At 41.1% G+C, this 22,663-nt stretch overlaps 1 protein-coding gene across 2 annotated transcripts in view; it reads left to right on the forward strand.

Annotated features, from left to right (window-relative positions):
- TBCCD1 (TBCC domain containing 1) overlaps positions 1-22,663 on the forward strand; it is a 103,665-nt gene that overhangs the window by 54,697 nt on the left and 26,305 nt on the right. For both annotated transcript variants that reach the window (XM_088451052.1, XM_088451053.1), the window contains exon 5: positions 684-1,178. In XM_088451052.1, coding sequence (XP_088307178.1) covers positions 684-1,178 — 495 coding nt within the window. The remainder of the gene's footprint in view (positions 1-683; positions 1,179-22,663) is intronic.

The following is a 22,663-nucleotide window of genomic DNA, read 5'->3' on the forward strand; positions in this document are numbered from 1 at the left end:
CTTTGCATAAACTTAATGTAATTGTCAATAAAAGCCTTTGACACTCATGAAATGGTTGTAATTTTACTTCAGTATACCATAGTAACATCTGACAAATAGGTCTAAAAACACTGAAGCAGCAAACTTTGTGAAAACCAATACTTGTCATTCTCCAAACTTTTGGCCATGGCTGTAAGAGGAAAGTGAATTAAGAGTAAAGGTGCATACACACAGATTTTTTGAACGATTATCGATAACTATATCATTTACCGTTCAATCGTTGAAAAAATCGTTCACTTTCTGAGTTAAAACGATGAACAATTATTGTTCATGCACGTTCACATTTGTAGTTCAGTCAGACTGACCAACACAACGATTTTCAGTAAGGGAATATGCAAAAATCAGTTTGTAGTTCAAAAAAACCGTTCATTACATTTAGTAAATGAACGATTTTAGTAAACTATTTTCGTTCATTTTTTCCTTGAAAAAATTGTTTACTAGAATCGTTCATTTACAAAATCATTGTGTGTGTATGCAGCTTTAGTATAATCCACAATTTTTCTTTATTACTATATATATATATATATATATATATATATATATACTGTATATCTACACACACTAATTAGACTTTTATTAATAAAATTGATTCTTGATAGTCTGTACTATTTCTAAATGTTTAATTTTTGCTCCTTTTTCCCCAGATGTGTGACCATTGAGAAATGTCGAAATAGCACAATCATCTTGGGGCCAGTGCAAACTGTCCTTCATGTTCAAATGTGTGACCATGTGAAAGTCATTAGTGTTTGTCAGCGCTTGTCGCTGTCCTCTACAACAAGCTGTACGTTTCACATCCTCACTCCTACAAGGCCTCTCTTATTCTCTGGCAACCAGGGGGCTGTTTTTGCCCCATTTAATACTCACTATTCAATGCTAGAAGACCATATGGGACAAACTGGTTTAGCTACGGTGCCTAATTATTGGGACAGGCCACAGTTTCTGTCTGCAGAGACTGACCATCAAGCATGGAAACTCATGTCACCGCGAGAATTTTATACATTTGTTATTCCATTTGAAATGGAAGGGGACACAACTGAGATTCCAGGAGGCCTATCCCCAGTGTTTTTAAAATCAATGGAACAGCGGCAACAAAAGGTGCAGATGTGGCAGAAGACTATTAAGGAAGCAAAGTTAACCAGGTGAATAAAATGTTGCTATATTAATCTTATATTATATTATATGTTAATCTTCTGCTGTATACAGAAGTTCTCTTTGTATTGATTGTTAAACCAGCAGGCTGGTGGTGGAAAGGTCTGTCACCAGTCATGTAGTAGGAATTGTGTATGTGTATATTTAAAACAGGCAAGATGTAAAATCCCATCAATAATGTGTTGTCCTTTTGCATGTGATAAAGAAAAATTAGATTTATTATAGGTAAAGCGTATAAAAAAAAGTGCACAGGAAACGTGGATTAGCCATGGCAAGCAATCAGTCTCTAGCTGTCATCTTTGTATAGCTGTTTAGACAATGAAAGCAAGCTTCTAATTGGTTGTTATGGACAATATTTTCTACATGCTAATTTCCATTAATAACACACAATGGGTCTGATCCAGAGGTGTCTGCACAGCTGGTGTCGGATGTAGTGGAGCAATTGTTTCATTTTTATTTTTTTGCTACTATGAATGAGGACAGAGGTCGCACTAAGCATGTGCCCTGATTATGTCTGTGCAGGGGCGCAGTTGTGGTTTCAGATGCATGAACGAAGAAGTGCATTGATAATGTGGTGGGATGTGTCTTAGTGCACACATGGAGATGGTCCATCTCATGGGCATGTTATGGGAGTGTCAGTCGTGCTGGTGAAAGAGGTTTGCGAACCCAGACTTTTAACCGCTCATTTAGGAGGCTATACTCTGATGGAAAAACTGCATCTGTCATAGGGCTGCAACGAATTTCGATGTTACATCTAAAGAAACGCCAATAGGTATTACAGTGTTACATAAGCTGAAAATGGGTGTCTTAGTCCTTGTATATTTGGATGCACACAGAGCCGGTCCTAGCCAATTTGGTGCCCTAAGCAAAATTTTGGCTGGTGCCCTTGCAGATAGTCCCACCAGCAGAGATATAGATATATATATATATATATATATATTTATCTCTCTCTCTACATATATATATATATATATATATATATATATCTAAGACCAGCCTGCCAGCTCTCTGTGTCAGACTCAACAGCATGGGCCAGAACTCCTCTCTGCCCAGTGAAGTGCCCAGTAAGTGGGTGGCCGCCACCCTCTCTTCTTCTGTGACTGTCTGTCTCCCAGCCTGAGCTAGCTAACTTACCTAAGACAGACGGTCCCTCCTGCCTTCTTTCTTAATGCTGGTGGTCTGCTGCAGAGACTTTTCCGAAGGGCGCTGGACGGCAGCTAATTTGGAGGCAGAGCCATGAGTCATCACTCATGGCTCTGCACCGCAAAGGCCCATGGGAGGAGTAGCCGTGGCTGGGCATGTGCAGCATGCCCTCTTGCGGCCATCTTGCTTGTCTCCTGCTGTAGCCAGAATGAGCTTCTGCACAGAAGCTATTTCTGATGGACCTGGCTGTCACTGTGACCCCACAATTAGCTGACCGATGTGCTGTCCAATCGGAGCTGAGCTCTGGTCGCAGCAGTAGGGGGGCTGGGGGAGTAATGTGCATTCGCAGACTGGCCACCTGGCATGTGCAATACATGACAGTCCATTGCTGGCAGCAATAGGCTGCCAGCAACAGCGTGGCGGAGACTGCTGAGGAGGAGGTTGTTGCAGGACATTGCCGGAGGGGGTAAATAATGTTCAATACCAATGGCATATATTCGCTAGTATCACATCGATACTAAATGAAATATGCCGCTAGTAATATGGATCATTGTTAAATTGAGCCTTTATTACCTGTCTAGGCTCCATACTAAAAGGTAAATCCCTTTTGGTAGCATAATGGAGGCAGTCATCAATCAATCAAAGCAGGGGAAGGAAAGAGGATGGAAAGTAGAAGGGGAGTGATGGAGAAGAGGCAAGGGGGCAGGCACGTCTGAGGTCAGTAACCTCATCCCATATATACACAGACAGCAGAGAGTTATAAATCAGAGCAGCGCTGTAGCTACATTGCTATTCAGATACATATACGTGTGTGGGAAGCAAGTTGTATGCAAATAATACTCGTCTACGTGGCAGAGTTACAAGAGCAATAAATCCATTCTCCTGTCTTTTACATTATAGCAGAGCACAAACAGAAAGCACGTTATGCATACTCAGTTTTGCACAGTGTAGCCCAGAGTCCGGTGAGCAGAGGAAAAGGGGAGGTGTAGTGTACAGTGCAGCGCAGAGGAAGGGGAGGAAAGTGTCTGCTCTGCTGTGCAGAGGACGGAGGGAATCCCCGCTCACACCATGTGGAGGAAGAAGAAGGGCTGCATGCACCTAAAGCAAACTAACTGGCAGCACGCCATGCCCTGTTCTAGCTGGGTCTGGGGAAGCTCCTTACAGCAATCCCAGAATCCTACCGAGTGAGATAACTAATCACAAATGTCAATAAAGAGACCGGCTTGTGATTGGTCAATTCGCTTACCTCGTCCCTTTCTGCATTCATTGATCGGTTGACAGAAGAGCTAAGCCACGTCACAGTGTTAGGTTCCCCTGCAGTAATGCAGGACAGAAACCCCGCTCCCCAGCACTGCTACTAACCTACCTTGTCCTTTCACTGTTTGTAACGGCACCAAGCATTGTTATGCACTGCTCTCCTTTTTGTAAGTGGGTGGTCCTGTGCATATCCGGACCACCCCGTTGTTTCCTTTATGGAGCCGAATGCCCATAGGCATTATAGTCGCCCTAGGCATTTGCTTAGAATGCCTATGCCTAGGGCTGGCTCTGGTTGCACAGCTGTACACCAGTGAAGGACTTGGTAGCAGAATTTGCATTAAGTCACAGACTGACAAGCGCCAGTAGACACTGCTGCATCGTACTGTGAACCAGCGCCAATCTTCCATATGAATGGTTTTGTTCAGCTTACGGAAACTTTGTCCACTTCTGCAAATATAAAATATATACCTAAGGTGGGCTGCAGTCAGAACGCAATACAGTAATAAGGCCAAAGTCAGGCAGGAGAAAACAATCTGGCTACTAATATGAATCTCATACCAACAAATGCAGGTTCAGGGCCGTTCCATGAAATGTCCCATACATGACTCTGTATAAACCTCTTATCTGTGTATCTTTTGTGTTTTTTCTAAATAGGTTGACAAGTTAAATTATAGCTCCCTCTAATAGGTTTTCTTAAAAAATAACACAGGCTCTTAATACAATGAGTTTAGCTGTCTTATGAATTGGATGTTTCCTTTATGTCCCATACATGACATGGAATGGCGCTTCAGCACAAATTATCACCAGCACAATTGTAACTGACAGGAATCCTTATAATGTCTGTAAAGTGTTACAAGCCGGCATGTTGCGAATGCCGGGTGATTGATCACTGACCTCCTCCCACCGGCTGTCTATTCAGATTGGCTCCTGTGGCTTTTTCTTGCTTGTGCAGAGGCCGCTCAGATGCTGGTGATAGCGTTTCACATGTTTCCGGTTCTGGTGTAAGCATCCTGTTAGTCGAGTGTCTAGTACCTCTGGCTGTTTTCAGTGACTCTTGCCGTTTGAGTCATCTTGCATACGCAATTCTACGTACTGCCACTTGTGTCATTTCGGCGGCACAAGCCACACTCCAGTGTCTCCTGCCGCATGTGTCATCTCAGCGGCACAGGCCGTATCCAGCGTTCCTGCATACGCAATACAGGAAACTGCCGCTTGTCATCTCAGCGGCACAAGCCGCACTCCAGTGTCTCCTGCCGCATGTCATCTCAGCGGCACAGGCCGTATCCAGCGTTTCTGGCATACGCAATACAGCGAACTGCCGCTTGTGTCATCTCTGCGGCATAAGCCGTACTCCATTGTCTCCTGCCGCTTGTGTCATCTCGGCGGCATAAGCCGTACTCCATTGTCTCCTGCCGCTTGTGTCATCTCGGCAGCTCATGTCACACCTAACCAAGCACTACCAGCCCTCAAGGCTGCTACACGGCCCAAAGGCCGCTCCTTGCCGAGCTCTACCAGCCCTCAAGGCTGCTACACAGCCCAATGGATGCACCTTGCATAGCGCTACCAGCCCTTAAGGGCCTAGGCGCTGGGAGGTAGCGATATCTCTGTACACCACCGAAAGCAGCTGCAAATGGGTAGCCAACCCAATATTAAAAAGACAAGGAAAATATAAGCAGCGTTATAGTGGTGTAAATTAATCATATACATATAAGTAAAATACCTTATTAATTAAAAAATATACAGTATAAAATATTCTATTAATCAACAATCATAAGCATCCTGTACAAAAACGTATTTGTAAACATAGTGTACATAAGAATTATAACAATCTGTAAAACATCTATTCATAGATGGCTCAGTGATTGTTAAGTTCAGTCCAGAGCAATGTAAGAAAAAAGCCAGGAAGCAGTCTTTGATGGAGCTGGCTTGCAACCTGCCGTGTGCTCCAATACAGTCACTCACCGCCGGTATCCAACCACTGTGGTGTATTAAAGGGGCAAATGGAGCTGGCTTGCTGCCAGATGACGCTCCTATGCGATTGTATCCCCTGATACCTCCGGCATACACTCTTGCTTGTCTCCAGATATTGAGATGTGTAATAATGAGGGGGCCAGCGGAGCTGGCTTGCGACCTGCCAAATGTGGTTTCAATGCGACTAGGACCCCCCTAGTCTCATAAATTTTGGATCTCTATTGAGCAGAATGTGACGTAACCTCAGCAGTGCAACAGCATGCAAATAATTATACTCCTGGGTAACCGCACACCAGCGTGTATACTGTCATGAATAGCAGCAGGTAGGAATAATGAATTTCCCAAGCACACTTTCTGACCGGTTTCTTCTGACAAGCAGATTTTTTCAAAGACTGCTTTCTGGCTTTTTTTCTTACATTGCTCTGGACTGAACTTAACAATTACATCAACCAGTGTGTATAACAATCTAGTTAGCTCATCGATTGTTATGTACACTGTATGTTTACATATAAGTTTTTGTACAGGATGCTTATGATTTATAGGTAGATTAATAGAATATTTGATATATTCTTTAATTAAGGTATTTTACTTATATGTATCTGTGATTAATTTATACAACTATAGCTCTGCTTATATTTCCCAGCCCTTAAGGCTGCTACTCGGCCCAAAGGCCGCACCTTGCCAAGCTCTACCAGCCCTCAAGGCTGCTACACGGCCCAAAGACCGCAACTTGCCAAGAGCTACCAGACCTTAAAGCTGCTACTCAGCCAAGGCCGCATCTAGCCAAGTTCCACCAGCCCTCAGGGCTACTGCTCGGCCCAAGTCGTACCTCATCAGGTTATTCCTGCCCTCAAGGCTGTGCTGGACTTTGCTCTTGGTATACCTCAATCATAATAACATCACCGGCCCAAAATTATATATTTGAAATTTCACGGTGTCTGAGGTTGGTTGTCATGGAGCCCATCCAGAATCTGGCTCAAATCCTCGCAGCACAGACCCAGGCCCTTACCCAGAAGGTTTAGGAACTTTCGCTTCGGGTCGAAGAAATCACGAGCTGACTCTGCTCCAGCAGGTCCTCAGGAAACCAAATTAAATTTGCCGGACCATTTTTCTGGCAAACGCAAGGACTTTCTGAATTTTAAAAAGAGCTACAAGTTATATTTTAGACTACGACCTGGGTCGTCTAGCTCCGAAACCCAACGCATAAGCAGCATAATCTCGTTGCTTCAAGGTGACCCCCAGACCTGGGCCTTTGGTCTACTTTCCAAGCATAGTGCACTTCAGACTGTGGATGCATTCTTCTCCACCTTAGGTCTCCTCTATGACGATCTGGATAAGGCAGCGTTGGCTGAGTCTAGACTTAGATCTTTACAATAGGGACAGAGTTCCGCAAGTGGTCTATTGACTCTGGGTGGAACGACCCGGCACTACGGAGTAAATTTCACTTAAGCCTCTCAGACCAGATCAAAGACATTGTAGTGCAGCACCCTGCTCCTGAGACATTGCATGACCTTATGCACCTAGCCATCTGCATTGATCGTCGACTTCGGGAGCGAAGGTTGGAGAAGGCATTTCCAACATCCTCCCCTCAGTCGCCAGTGTGGGTGACTCCTCTGGACCAAGGGGAACCTATGCAGTTAGGAGCTTTCTGCTTCCCTGCTGAAGAGAGACGTAGAAGACGGTCCCAAGGTCTCTGTGTGTACTGTGGAGGAAATAGACATATCGCCTTAGTTTGTCCAGTCAAATCTGGAAAAGGCAACATCTAGGTGTATTGGGGGAGTTACATCTAGGCCTTGCATCTGTCTCCCCCCTCTAATTCAGTCCTTATTCCCACAGTAATTCAGGTGGAAGATATTCAAGTTTCTGCCTTCCTGGATAGCGGCGCAGCTGGCAACTTCATGGACGTTTCATTCTTTAACACCCTGGGACTAGCATCCGAGTCTTTACCACAACCTCTGTTGTTGGCCTTAATGGCAAGGAAATGTCCAAGATTACTATTTTCTCCCAAACGCCTCTCATTCGACTGTCTATAGGAGCCTTGCATTCTGAGGAAATAACTTTCTTGCTGCTTCAATGTCCGCTAGTGCCATTGGTTCTAGGTCTACCATGGCTCAGGAAACATAACCCCATCATCCATTGGCATACTGGAGAGATTCTTCAATGGGGAAGCACCAGCTCTTTCCATTGCATCACCCTTCCTGTTCGCCTGGCTGCCACCGTCCAGTCCGAGTTGGCTTCCAAGATTCCAGCTCCTTTTCGAGACCTGGCAGAGGTTTTCTCGAAGAAGAAGGCGGACACTCTACCTCCTCATCGCCCCTATGACTGTGCAATAGACTTGCTTCCTGGAGCAAGGCTTCCCAAAGGCAGGCTGTATGCACTGTCTCTTCTGGAAAGTAAGGCGATGCAGGAGTACATACAGGATGCGTTAGAGAAGGGCTTCTTTCGACCCTCCAAGTCTCCTCCAGTTGGAGGAGGCATCTTTTTTGTGCAGAAAAAGACAACTCTCTCCGGCCGTGCATAGATTTTCGAGGGTTGAACAACATCACAGTGAAGAATTCCTACCCGTTGCCTCTCATTTCTGTCTTGTTCGACCAGCTTCGAGGAGCCTCCAGCTTCTCCAAGATTGATCTTAGAGGAGCGTATAATCTTGTTCGTATCAGAAAAGGTGATGAATGGAAGACTGCCTTCAACACCCATTCCGGCCATTATGAATACCTGGTGATGCCGTTCGGCCTGTCCAACGCCCCCGCCATCTTCCAGGATTTCATCAATGACGTGTTGAGAGAATATCTCTGAGTATTCGCAGTTGTCTATCTTGATGATATCCTGATTTTTTTTCTAACTTATATGCCAAACCAGAGAAGTTTGAGTTCGAGGTCCAATAGGTATCATTCCTTGGATATATCCTCTCATCTCGAGGGTTCTCTATGGATCCAGGCAAAGTTAAGGCCATCTTAGACTGGGTTCGGCCTACCAATCTGAAAGCTGTGCAACGCTTCCTTGGCTTTGCCAATTACTAAAGGAGATTCATCAAGTCCTCCTCGTCCTTTGTTGCTTTTGTCATGGAGCTTACTAAGAAAGGAGCTGATGTTGCTAACTGGCCTGTCAAAGCCCTTCAAGCTGTCAACTCTCTGAAGTCTGCCTTCACTTCTGCTCCGATCCTTCGTCGCCCAAATCCGGATATTCCATTTATTGTCGAAGTAAATGTCTCCGAGGTAGGTGTGGGTGCTATTCTATCACAGAGGGATCCTGGGGATAATAAGTTGCATCCTTGCTCCTTTTTCTCCTGGAAGTTTGCCTCAGCCAAGAAAAACTAGGATGTGGGGAATTGTGAACTCTTAGCCATCAAATGGGCGTTTGAGGATTGGAGGCACTGGCTGGAAGGAGAGAGTCATGTGATCACGGTTCTTACTGTCCATAAGAACCTGTCATATATATCGAGACTGCTAAGCGGTTAAATGCCAGACAGGCACTGTGGGCATTGTTCTTCACCAGCTTCAATTATATTAAGTTCCGGCCCCGCTCAAAGAACCTCAAAGCGGATGCATTATCTCGAAGTTTCCAACCTGCTCAGCCTCTCACCATCCTGGTGTAGACCATTGTTCTCACTTCCAACATCCATTTTGCCATGAACAGGAGCCTTGCGGATCTCATCGGTGCCTGTCAATCTGAAACTCCAACTGAGGAGCCACAGGGGATGTTTGTCCCTGATAGATTGCGGAAGGTGGTTCTGTTGGACTTTCATTCTCCCAAGGCGATTGGTCATCCAGGTATCTCTAGAACAGCCGAGTTACTCTCTCGCTCAGTTTGGTGGCAATCCATGGTTCAAGATGTTCGGGAGTTTGAGTTGGCCGTGACACGTGTGCTCGAAACAAATCTCCTCTCACCGCTCCTCCCAGTCTCCTGCTTCCTCTTCCTACTCCTTCTAAGCCCTGGACCCATACTACCATGGACTTTGTCGACCTTCCATCTTCCTCCCGTTGTTTCGTGATTTGGACTATTGTGGACCGGTTTATCAAGATGGTTTATTTTGTTCCACTCGCCAAACTACCTTCTGCTAAGGAATTATCTTTTCTGTTTATTTTACACATGTTCAGACTCCATGGCTTGCTTGTCGATATTGTTTCTGACCGAGGCACTCAGTTTGTGGCACGATTCTGGAAGAATTTTTGCTCTGCCTTAGGCATCAATATCAGTCTATCCCCTGGGTACCATCCGCAGACTAATGGACAGACGGAACGGGTGAACTAGTCTTTGGAGCAGTATCTCCGAGTATCAGAAAGACTGGGTTCCCCTTCTTCCTGTTGCGGAATTTGCTTTCAATAATTCCTGCCACTCATCATCCTCCGTTTCTTCTTTCTTTTGTAACTCTGGGCTGCACACTAGAGTTATCTCTTTTGAGGCGGTCTTAACTGGTACTCCTTCCTCTACGTCAGTGTCTAGATTTCGGTCTGCCTGGAAGAAAGTTCACCAATGTCTCTTCAAGGTTTCTTTTCGCTCTAAGACCTGGGCAGATAAATGTCGGAGACCATGCAACTTCAAGGTGGCAGATCTGGTCTGGTTGTCTTCCAAGAACATTAACATCCGCCAGCAATTGCAAATGTTGGGTCCTAGATTCATTGGGCCCTTTAGAATTATCTCCCAGATCAATCCAGTGGCTTTTCTTCTTAAGTTGCCTAATACCCTCAAGATTAATAAGTTTCACTGCTCCTTGCTCAAACCCGTGTTTTCTTTTTTCCAGGTTCGGCTCAAGGCGCCCAGTCAGACCCTTCGCCTGTCCTCATCCGAGGGTATCAAGAATTTATTATCGAGAGAATCTTTGATTCCAGGTTTTCACGTGGGGGTCTTTAGTTCTTGGTCCATTGGAAGGGGTATGGACCGGAAGAGCTCTCCTGGGTTTCCAAAAGATCTCTGCACGCTCCAACTTTTGAAGAAAATTTTTTTGGAGGATTTTCCTGACAAACCAGGGTCTAGTGGTTCCTTAACCCTTCGTCAAGGGGGGGTACTGTTACAATCCGCCACGATGCGAACGCCGAGCGATCGATCGCTGAACTCCTCCCACCGGCTGTCTGTTTGGATTGGCTCCTGTGGCTTTTTCTTGCTTGTGCAGAGGCTGCTCAGATGCTGGTGATAGTGTTTCACGTGTTTCCGGTTCTGGTGTAGACGAGTGTCTAGTACCGCTGTCTGTTTTCAGTGTCTCTTGCCGTTTGAGTCATCTTGCATACGCAATCCTACGTACTGCCACTTGTCATCTCGGCGGCACAAGCCATACTCCAGTGTCTCCTGACGCTTGTCATCTCAGCGGCACAGGCCGTTTCCAGCATCTCCTGCATACGCTATTCAGCATACTGCCGCTGTGTCATCTCGACGGCACAGGCTATATCCAGCGTCTCCTGCATACGCAATCCAGCATACTGCTGCTTGTCATCTCGGCGACACAAGTCGCACACTGGTGTCTCCTGCCGCTTGTCATGTTGGCGGCACATGTCACACCTTGCCAAGCTTTACCAGCCCTCAAGGCTGCTACACGGAACAGAGGTTGCACATTGCCAAGCTCTACCAGCCCTCAAGGCTGCTACACGTAACAAAAGGCTGCACCTTGCCAAGTTCTACCAGCCCTCAAGGCTGCTACTCGGCCAAGGCCGCATCTAGCCAAGTTCCACCAGCTCTCAAGGCTACTGCTCGGCCCAAGTCGTACCTCATCAGGTTATTCTTGCCCTCAAGGCTGTGCTGGACTTGGTATACCTCAGTCGTCATAATAGAAAGCCAATTGGATTAGTCCTGGAAAACCAGCCTCCTGATATCCTGACCAAACAAAGTGCCTCCTACCTAAGAATGAGCAGGAACCGGATACAACTTTGTCTTTAAGAGACCAGGGGAAGGAAGGACACTGGCTACAGTCTTTTTGCAATTAGCAGTTAAGCCAGAAGAACGTTTGTGTCTGATTCGAAGAGCACAAGCAGCATTTGCAACAAAATGTCCATGAGCTTGGTGGCACCCACGCTACTGATCATAACATTGGATATGTATTAACAATTACTATGTTAGGTTTATGGTGTTTTTTTCATGTTGTATTCTGTTTCTTCTCTATATTCTTCCACACAAAGTATGTCTTGCTTCATTCTATCCATTGCTTCATTCAGAGAGAGTGGTTCTGGCAGAAGACAACACTACTGGCTTTTTTGTGACAACCGCTATCTGTGTTTGTGTGTGTGTGTGTGTGTGTGTGTGTGTGTGTGTGTGTGTGTGTGTGTATATATATATATATATATATATATATATATATATATATATATATATGTATATATATATATATATATGTATGTATATATATATATATATGTATGTATATATATATATATATGTATGTATATATATATATATATATGTATGTATATATATATATATATGTATGTATATATATATATATATATGTATGTATATATATATATATATGTATGTATATATATATATATATATGTATGTATATATATATATATATGTATGTATATATATATATATATGTATGTATATATATATATATGTATGTATATATATATATATGTATGTATATATATATATATGTATGTATATATATATATATGTATGTATATATATATATATATATGTATGTATATATATATATATGTATATATATATATATGTATATATATATATATATATGTATATATATATATATATGTATATATATATATATATGTATATATATATATATATATAATATATGGAAGAGAAGGGGTACCTTTGGTGCGCTACAACTTAGAGTATTAATTGAACAGAAGAAATTTCCACCACTTAGGGGGATTTATTGCAATATTAGCTGTTGGTCAAACACAACCCTCTAGTTAGTCTTCAAATCACCATAAGTTTATGTTTTGGATATTGTTCATAAAATAAAAGCCCTATGGTAGCCCATAATTCTTATACCTGAATATTTTATTCTTGGTATATCAACAGAGGTAAAAATATAAACAATTTACAATACAAATAAATACATAGATCGCATAAAACAACTTTTAGTAAACCTGCCCCAGTACAGAAGGATAGATGTTATCTGCCACCTACACCTCTACAGGTGTGAGCTCTTAGGTGGACTTCTTATGTGGTAGGTGCAGGTTTTTCAAAGCGATGACCCTACGCGTTTCGTCCACCTATGGGACTTCATCAGGGGTAAACACACAAATGGAACTGGTCTGAACAAACACTTGATGATATGGAACTGGTTAGAACACTCAGTAGTATAAGCTTATTTTCTGTCCCTTGATAGGGAGAAATTCCTAGGAAGGCTTTTAAAAGCTCTATTCAGTCCAATGAAGTGTATGTCTCCCTCTGTTAGCAGTAAAAACTAACTGCTAAAGCAACACTCGTTTAAGGGGAAACATTTAAATGTGTTGGAATGGCCTAGTCAAAGCCCAGATCTCAATCCAATTGAGAATCTGTGGTCAGACTTGAAGATTGCTGTTCACAAGCGGAAACCATCCAACATGAAGGAGCTGGAGCAGTTTTGCCTTGAGGAATGGGCAAAAATCCCAGGTGCAAAATGTGGCAAGCTCATAGAGACTTATACAAAGCGACTTGCAGCTGTAATTGCCTCAAAAGGTGGCTCGACAAAGTACTGACTTTAAGGGGGTGAATAGTTATGCACGCTGAAGTTTTCTGTTATGTTGTCCTAAATGTTGTTTGATTCACAATATAAAAAAAAACAAACTTCAGTTGTAGGCATGTTCTGTGAATGAAATGATGCAAGCTTCAAACAAGCCATTTTAATTCCAGGGTGTGAGGCAACAAAACGGGGGTGAATACTTTTGCTAGGCACTGTGTATGTGTATGTATGTATGTATATGTGTGTGTGTGTGTGTATATATATATATATATATATATATATATATATATATATATATATATATAATATATTTATTAGGGATGTTCAGGCTCGGATTGGTTCGAGCAAAGTCCAGGAATGATGGTGTTTGTCCATGCAAGATGACGTTTTGCCTATTTATATTATAATATAATTATATATTTAATAGTGTTCACAGCACAGTCTAAGGTGTCATGGAATAGTGTCTGAGAAAGCAAGAAATAGAAGTATGTTAACATACTTCTATGTCTACCTACAGATGTGTCCTCACTCGTCTTTGCTGTATTTGCGCCAATCAGCTCCTCTCTGCTAGCACCAAGCATCTTTTATTTTGCAGAAAATGCGTCTAAGTGGCGGATTTAATTAGCTTCAAAAAGTCGAGGTCGGCGAAAAGCGCATTGTTTTCGCCTGTTTGGGCGCAGCGTTTTCTCCATGCGTGGCCCCGCTTTTCACCCTATTAAAATTCCAAAACAGGCGCAAACGCGGATAGGCGAATGTAGTTAACAGCGAAACTAGCGAGGACGACAGCATATTTTGGGGAAATCAGTCTGTACCCCATAAAAAGCCTAACTGACCCTGGGAATTAATATAGAACAGTATAAATAGACCCCAATAAAAGTATTTAGTGATCTTATATTGAGTCAAAGGGCTGTGATATGTATATTTGGATAAGTGTGGAAAAATTATATAAAGCAATGTTTTTTTTAGAAAAGTAAGTACCGTAGTTAAATTTGGGGTACATGTAAATGGGTACTAGTATATTTTGGTGTCTCTAAAGTGAAGATTTAAAAAATCTGAAAAATACACCCGCTGCAGCCTCCTGCAATCCTAAAAACACCTGTCTCTACCTTTTTAGCCCCCCAAAATACCATGCCCACTACTTTTTACCCATTTTCCAACACTTTTTACATTTTTACCCCAAAATTGATGTGTTGTTTTTTAGGAGGTGAATTAAGAGAATGTTTTATTTTTTTTGCCTAATTAGTCATTAGGGGGAGTGTCCAAAGGATTCTGAACCAAGTCCCCACATTTGTACCCCAAAATATGGATTTTGCACATCTCTTCTCCTGGTAAATGGCTGGGGAGGCACTGGGAGCCAGATTTACAGATACGTATATGAACCCGAGGGTTCATGTGGGCATTATACAAAGATGCAGCAGTATATAGTGCTTAAAATTTGTGTGTTTGGATCAGGGATGTGCGGAAAAGGTAGTCAAGGGAGGCAGTGCCTCACCTGCCATCCACTTTTTTATTCCAGAGTTTTGACTATAAATATGATTAAAATAATACAAAGAAGATATTTATATATTCATTTTTTTTTTTTTTTTTTTTATAGTCACATCACAGGTCTTCTGGTGCATCCTAGTTGCACCGCATTGCGCCTTGGACGCTTTTTTCGCAAAAAGACACCCAACGCCAGCAGAGTTGCACAGGACCTGGCAGCTCACTCACACCAGGCATATCGCACTGCATGGTGTATTGAGGCTAGATGAGCAAGTACATATCTGTAAGTTCAACTAGCTTTACAGAACCAAAATTAAATCTTATTCCACATAGGGATTCAAAGTGTCAGTGCAAATGTGTGTCTAGATATGTACAGCAAGTTATAAGTGGACATATCTCTAACTGCCACTGTGCTGAGCTTATTTTGGCACTTTGTGGACTGGTGACGACGTCAACATTATTATGCAGCAGTACCCTTACAAATCATACCTTTTTTGTGGTTGTTTTTTTTTTTTTTTTCCATTTAGACACACCATAGTAGGAGAGGTCCTAGATGTGGGGCTTAAATTCATGCATAACACAAACAGATGTAGACAAATGAGTTGGTAGCCCTATAGCTCATTGAAACACTGCTTCATTCCTTCTGAAAAGTGATTAGATTAAAAGTGATCCATGTATACCTGCATGCCTTTATGTCATAGCAAATCAACTGTGAAAAGAGAGAAATTATTGTTTATTCTCCAAATATGTTCTAAAATGTACAAATTTGCTGGTACCTCTTACAAGATAGTAAATAATTGTAGTGATATTTCAAACTAATTGCTTTATTGAATTAGAATCACTTTCTAATCAATCATTCAGCCTATTAAGGGCCGGATTCAGTTAGCAGCGAAATGCAGAGATCGACGATAAGCACAATGTTTTTGCCTCATTCCCCTTTTTTGAGGCAAAGTTTTCACCTACTTACAGAATACGCGCTCCCGGTTTTCGGCCTATTCAATTGCAAAATAGTCAAAAATGCATATGTGCGAATGCAGCGAATAGGGAAAAGGACAGTTTTTTTTTTTTGGGGGGGGGGGAAATCAGTCTGTACCCTCTAAAAAGCCTAACTGACCCAGGGAATCAATAGTGTATTAATAGCCCTAATAAAAGTATTTCGGATCTTATATTGAGTCAAAGGGCTGTTATATGCATATTTGCTGAAAAATTATATAAAGTATAAAGCAATGTCTTTTGTTAAAAATAATTGTTGTAATTAAAATTGGGGTTCATTTAAATGTGTACGAGTATATTTTTGGGTCTATAAAGTGCATTATTAAAAAGTTTTAAAAATAACCTGCTGCAGCCTCCTGCAATCCTAAAAACACCCGTCCCATCCATACAGCACCCCAAAAAACCCAAACCAATACTTTATGCCCATTTTCCAATACTTTTTACATTTTTGCCCCAAAATTGATGTGGTGTTTTAGGTAATTTAGATAATTTTTTTTTTTTTTTTTGCCTAATTAGTCATTAGGGGGGAGGGGGGGGGGTGTCCAAAGGGTTCTGAACCGTCCCCACATATTTAGGCAAAAATTGGGATTTTACACATCTTTTCTCCTGCCTTTGGGTGGAGAAACTTTTTCACTTGTTTTTGCCTATGGAGTTTTCGCACATGTGAAAATGTGCTGGAATTGAATAGGGCGATATTTTGAAATGTGGCGAAAACATCGCATCAGCAAATGTTTTTCACTGATCGCAGCTTTTCGCCTTTATTTGAAATACAGACCTTAAATTGAGAAAAGTATCATTGTGTGTACCACACTGAACATGGAGCCTGATTCAGCACGGATCGCAAGTGCCGATTTTCGTGATCTGCGCATGCGTAAGACGCAGTGTGCGCGAACCAGGCATTGCAAAGTTTAGTAATTCCTGTGGGAAAGTCAGGTCAACCACTATTCTGCGTCTTGGTCCGATGGTTCTCGATTGTACCGATGTTTTCGCAATCTTGCACGTTATGTGTGTGAGGGAAGGTAAGGGAGCGTCTTTATGAAGTGCTGGGCGTCTCTGTGCGGTGGCTGTGCGTATGCATTCATTAGCATAATTTCGCAGCGGCCGGGTGCGTGCGTGCGATTGCAGACTTGCGATCCGTGCTGAATTAGACCCATGGACCAGAATTGTCTGAGGAGACCAGAAAGAACATTATAGACCAAGCAGCTTGATGTCTGAATGCAGTTGCAAATATTAAGAAGCTTATAGTCCATGAGACTGTAGCCAACTTCCCTGGAGGTGGCTGCAAGAGAAATATCGACTCTATTAACCAGAAGATTAGTAAGAATTGTAGAAGAAGAGCCAAGGAAAACTTCCAAAGCAAGCTGAAGGTATGTCAGTGTCTGATTGCACCTTTCGAAGCTCCAAGGAAGAAAACCCAGGAGCACTCCACTTTTGGAAAAAACACTGGAATTTGCTGAAATGCATATTGACTAATAAGCCTCAATGCTTCGGGGAGAATATCTTTTGGACAGATGAATCAAAACTGGAACTTTTTGGCAAGGCACATCAGCATTGTCTTCTCAGTCGAAAAAAATGAAAAATGAATCTTTCAAAGAAAACACCATACTGTGATTCATCTAGAGCTGCTTTGCTGCATCTGGCACAGGGTGTATTGAATCTGCAGAGCACAATGAAACATAAAGACTATCAAGGCATTCTGGAGCTAAACCTACTGCCAAAAGCTTTGTATTACTTGCAGGTCATAAGTGAGTCCTCCAACAGAATAATGACCCAAAATGCACAGCTAAATGCACTCAAGAATGGATAAGAACAAAGCACTGGACTACTTTAAAGTGAGCCCTAATCTGATTCCTATCGAATATCTATGGAAATAGTTGACACATGCAGTCTGGAAAAGGCACACATCAAACCAGAGACAGCTGGAGCAGTTTGTTCAGGAAAAGTGGGCCAAACTACTTGTTGACAGATGCAGAAGTCTCATTGCACAAATCGCTTTATTGCAGTGATTGTCTCTAAAGGTTAAAATATTAGGTTAGGGGTTCCAATCTTTTTTGTCCATGCCACTTTCATTTGTTTTATTTTAAATATTCTGATGAATCAAAAATCAAATAAATTCTGATTTCTATTAAATATGGAATAAACAATGATGGATGCCAATAACATTTCAAGTTTATTACAGATAACAATATGGATTTTTCGCTGAAGGGTACCAACAAGTTTGCATTTGTATCATTTTCTTTCAGCCACTTGCACAAGGATTCCTTTATACCAGAGGTTCTCAAACTCTGTCCTCAGGACCCCACACAGGTCACGTTTTTCAGGTCTCCCAGCAGATGCACAGGTGTACTCATTACTCACTGATACGTTTTAAAAGTTCCACATGTGGAGTTAATTATTTCACTTGTGATTCTGTGAGGAGACCTGGAAAACATGCATGGTTGGGGTCCTGAGGACCGAGTTTGAGAACCTGTGCTCTATAAAAATGTATTCTTATATACCTAGCCTCAATACACCATGCGGCATGAGACACCAGGCACAGGTGAGCCTCCAGGTCCAGTGTGACTCAGCGACAAGCGTCTTTTTTTTTTTTTTGCATGTTTTTCGCCTGAATTGCGACACTTGTTTATCCATATGTGACTAAGTTTGTATACGAAGCACAACAGAACTTGGCGTGGAAAAAAGCTGCAGCCTCTGCATTGTAGCAGTTCATAAGCAGATTCAGAATTTGTTGCACACAGATATAAAAGTGTCACATATCCAGTTAATCAGTGCAGTCTTGTGGGTGCGCCCTAGTCGCATCGCATTGCTAATAAGACGCATTTAAGGGTGAAAGACTCAAAAAAGGCGCTCAGCACTAGCAGAGTCATGCCAGACCTGGTGGGCTGTTTGGCTTCACTGCAGCTATAGTGTATGAGGACACCGTTGCATTTGCACAATGTGACTAGATAACCATATATGCTCATATACATATATGTTCTGCACTCTGGATAAGTAGTATAGAATTGAGGGGTGCCCTCCTTAAAATAGATAACATAAACCTCTCCTCTAGTGGTGTATAGCTCCACAATAATAAGGAAAAAGAGAGGCGGCACTCCCAGGTTGAATGGTGAAAACGTTTTAAATAGACTAATACATCAGTGCAGATTAAATCGACGTTTCAAAGCCTTTACGGTCTTTTCATCAGGACTGTACATGCATACTAATTAATATAAATATATATATATATATAATATATATATATATAATATAAAATGAAGAACAATCGGAGCGCAGATCCTCAAAGTTCAGTCCCAATAAAAGATATTTTCACCGTGTGTCTGCATGCACTGCCTCACATAATGGGCCGGCGTCCTTCCCTCTTTTTAAAAGTCCTTGTATCCACAACACAGGTAAATTAAATACTAGATGATAAACAAAGGGAGCGCCCAATAGTGCATTATTTCAACCATTTATTGAAAACCTGTAGCACATGAATCATATGTCATGAATAACGTACCAACGGAGACGGTCAGACCACCACAAGTATACCCAGCTTAAAGAAACGAGTCTCCGGGAACAAGCAGGTTATCTCCTCGGCAAAGCTCGTGGCATATGGTGGTATCGCTAGGACATGCCCCTACACGTTTCGTCACTTGGACTTCCTCAGAGGGCTGGCCTAGCGTATCCAGGAATCCCCTTATAAACACAGTGTAGCCAATTGCCTTGTTACACCATTCATTAGCTTTGATTATTCAACAGCTGCAAATTGCATCAATTAAGCAAAGTTAAGATACGCATACATATTGTCTTACTACAATAGGTCTTTTAAAAATAGTAATAAATGGTCACCAGTGAATGATAAAAACACTATCATTGAACATTACAATTTACAACATCACATATATAACATACATACGCAGCAATAATTTAAAATCATAACAATCTCCCAGTGCCTAAAAACTAATTTAAAACACATACAGGTTGAGTCTCCCATATCCAAAATGCTTGGGACCAGGGGTATTTTGGATATCGGAATATTCCGTAATTTGTAATATTTGCATAAAATAATGAATGGGAATGGGACCCCAATATACACGCAGAATGCATTTATGTTTTATATACACCTTATACACACAGCCTGAATGTAATTTTATACTCTATTTTTAATAATTTTGTGCATCAAAAAAAGTTTGTGTACATACATAAAATTCATTTATGTGTCATATACACCTTATACACACAGCCTGAAGGTTATTTTATACAATATTTTTAATAATTTGTGCTTTAAACAAAGTGTGTGTACATTGAACCATCAGAAAGCAAAGGTTTCACTTTCTCAGTCATGCTAAAAATATTCCGTATTTCGGAATATTTGGATATGGGAGACTCAACCTGTATAAACTCAGGATGACAGGCATGAATCAAAAAATATATATAACAATAGATACCTTTTAAAATAACAATCCAGACACCTTAAAATAAAAATGGTGTGGTCTCGAAACCTTCATTTAAACCTAGGGGGTGCAAAGTATTTAATGTGACAATCCAATATGTTTCCCATTTAGACAATTGATTGAGTCTGTCACCACCTCTTGGATCTAATTTCACATGTTCTAAACCCAAAAATCTCCAGGTTGTGTATTTTACTTGCTTGACACATTTTAAAATGTCGTGGAACACTATGATTAATAGATTAAATTTTTTATATTCCTGGTATGCTCCAGGATTCTAATTTTTAAAGCACGCTTGGTCTTCCCAATATACTTTTTACCACAGCCACATATTTACATGTAGATGACATACGTGGTATTACAATTAATTACACCCTTTATTTTGTATTCTTTTGGGTTATCATTCCCAACAAAGATCTTATGACCTTTCAAACCGTACTGACATACTTTGCAGGAATTGCATGTATAAAATCCTTCAGCTTTATTCAGGTAATAAACTAGGACACAGTTGATTCTTTAAAGTTTTTGCTCTTCTAAAAACAAGTTCGGCTCTATCAGGAACAAAAGAAGATAAAATAGGATCCATCTTAATTAAATGCCAGTATCATTTTAAATCCTTCTGACATCGCTTTGGCTGGAGAATTGAGTCACAAAAGGGCATTTCAATTTTACCTCATTCTCCCCTTTCTCTTTCTTGAACTTGTACTGTAATAGTGTAGATCTATCCAGGTTTTTGGCCCAACATATTGCGGCATCGATTAAATCCAAAGGATAACCTTTCTAAATGAATCTTGTGACATATATTTTCGATTGAACATTTCTAAAGTGGAACAATTGCGTCTCAATCTCACTAACTGAGAGAGATGCAAATTTCTCTTTCACTGATTAAAATGACAACTATTAAAGTCTAAATAATTGTATTAATCTCTTTTTATCTCCTTGGCAATTTTTTACACACAATGCTAAATCCAAGAAGGATAGTCTTTCTAATTGAAACTCTGAAGTGAAGCCCAAGTTGAATTCATTTATATTTAAAGACTGTACAAATTCAAGGTATTCTGATTCTGATCCGCCCCAGACAATTAGCAAATCGTCTATATAATGCTTGTACAGAATTAATTTATCCAAAAATCGATTTATTCGCATATACATGTTTTTTCTCCCATTCGCCAAGGAACAAATTCGCCATGCTAGGAGCACAAATAGTCACCATTGCAACTCCGCATGTCTGCTCATAAGTCACCTAAAAAGGTAAAATAATTGTGCTGTAGTACAAAACGGAGTGCATTGATAATAAACTCAATTTTAAGGGGGTGCATGTCAGGATCACTTTCAAGCACTACTTTCACACACTCCAAACCCTTATCATATGGGATTGAACTATAGAGCGATTGAACGTCAATCGTGCCCCATTTATACCCATCTCTCCATGTAAAATCATTTAATATATGCAATACATGCGTTGAATCTTTTATATATGAATCTAAAAGGGGAACATACTTTTAAGCATCAATGTATCCTGATATTCTCGAAGTTAATGAATCCACCCCAGAGACTATAGGGCGACCAAGAGGGGATATCTGTTCCTTGTGAATCTTTGGAAGATGATATTTTGTAGCAATTCTTGGAGTATCATTATAAAGATATTTATATTCATCATGTGTTAACACCTTGTCTAATAACCCTTTATCCACTAATCTTTTTAAATCTCTCAATCTTTGGTTGGATCATAAGACAGCCTAATATAGGATTTGGTATTGGATAATAATCTATTCATCTCCTGTATATATTTCTCTCTATACATGATGGCAGTAACCCCCCCCCCCCCTCCCCTTATCTGCCTGTTTAATTACCGCTTCCTTGTTATCAACCAACAATTTTAATTATTGTATTTCCCCTTTAGTAAGGTTATTTTCCCTGATCTTAAAAAGGATTTAGATAAAATCAATAACACCTTTAACTAATTTGGAAAAAAGATTCAAACAAGAACCCTGTGAATCAATGGGGTAAAATGTACTGTTTTTTTTTTTTAGTCCATATGTTCCCGCATGCCTTTTTAGTGTCATTTTACGTATATATAGATTTAAATCTATATATGTTTGGAATTCATCCCCATCACTGGTGCAAAACTGAGCCCTTTTTGTAATAAACTAGTAGTTGTGGCTGATAATGGTAACTTCGATAGATTGAGAATACCTATTTTACTTGATTCCTCTGGGACATTAAATTTAACACTCTTCTTTTTTGAGGACTTTTGTCCCCCTCTTTGTCTCTGAACCGTTTTCTTGCTCCCTCTATAGTTGGGTGTCCTAGTTTGTTTCGGCCAGGAAAAAATGTTCTCTGGCCTCTCTCTCAAAAAATTACTTGGTGAACTAACATCATGCCGATTTGTTAAAACTTGATATCTGTTAGAACGTGACAAAGGGGAATACCTTTTTTCCATATCAGGCTATCTCCAAGATTTCTTTTTAGAAACCGTTTGCCATCTATATGGAGAATTGTCAGTTCTTGTTTGTTTCCAATTGTCAATGGGCAGTACTCGTTCAAAATTTTCTTGTTGTCGATTAGTCCTAAA

The sequence above is a fragment of the Taudactylus pleione genome, unplaced genomic scaffold (genome assembly GCF_031769625.1).
Source record: "Taudactylus pleione unplaced genomic scaffold, aTauple2 ptg000536l, whole genome shotgun sequence".
In the NCBI taxonomy this organism is placed as follows: Eukaryota; Metazoa; Chordata; class Amphibia; order Anura; family Myobatrachidae; genus Taudactylus; species Taudactylus pleione.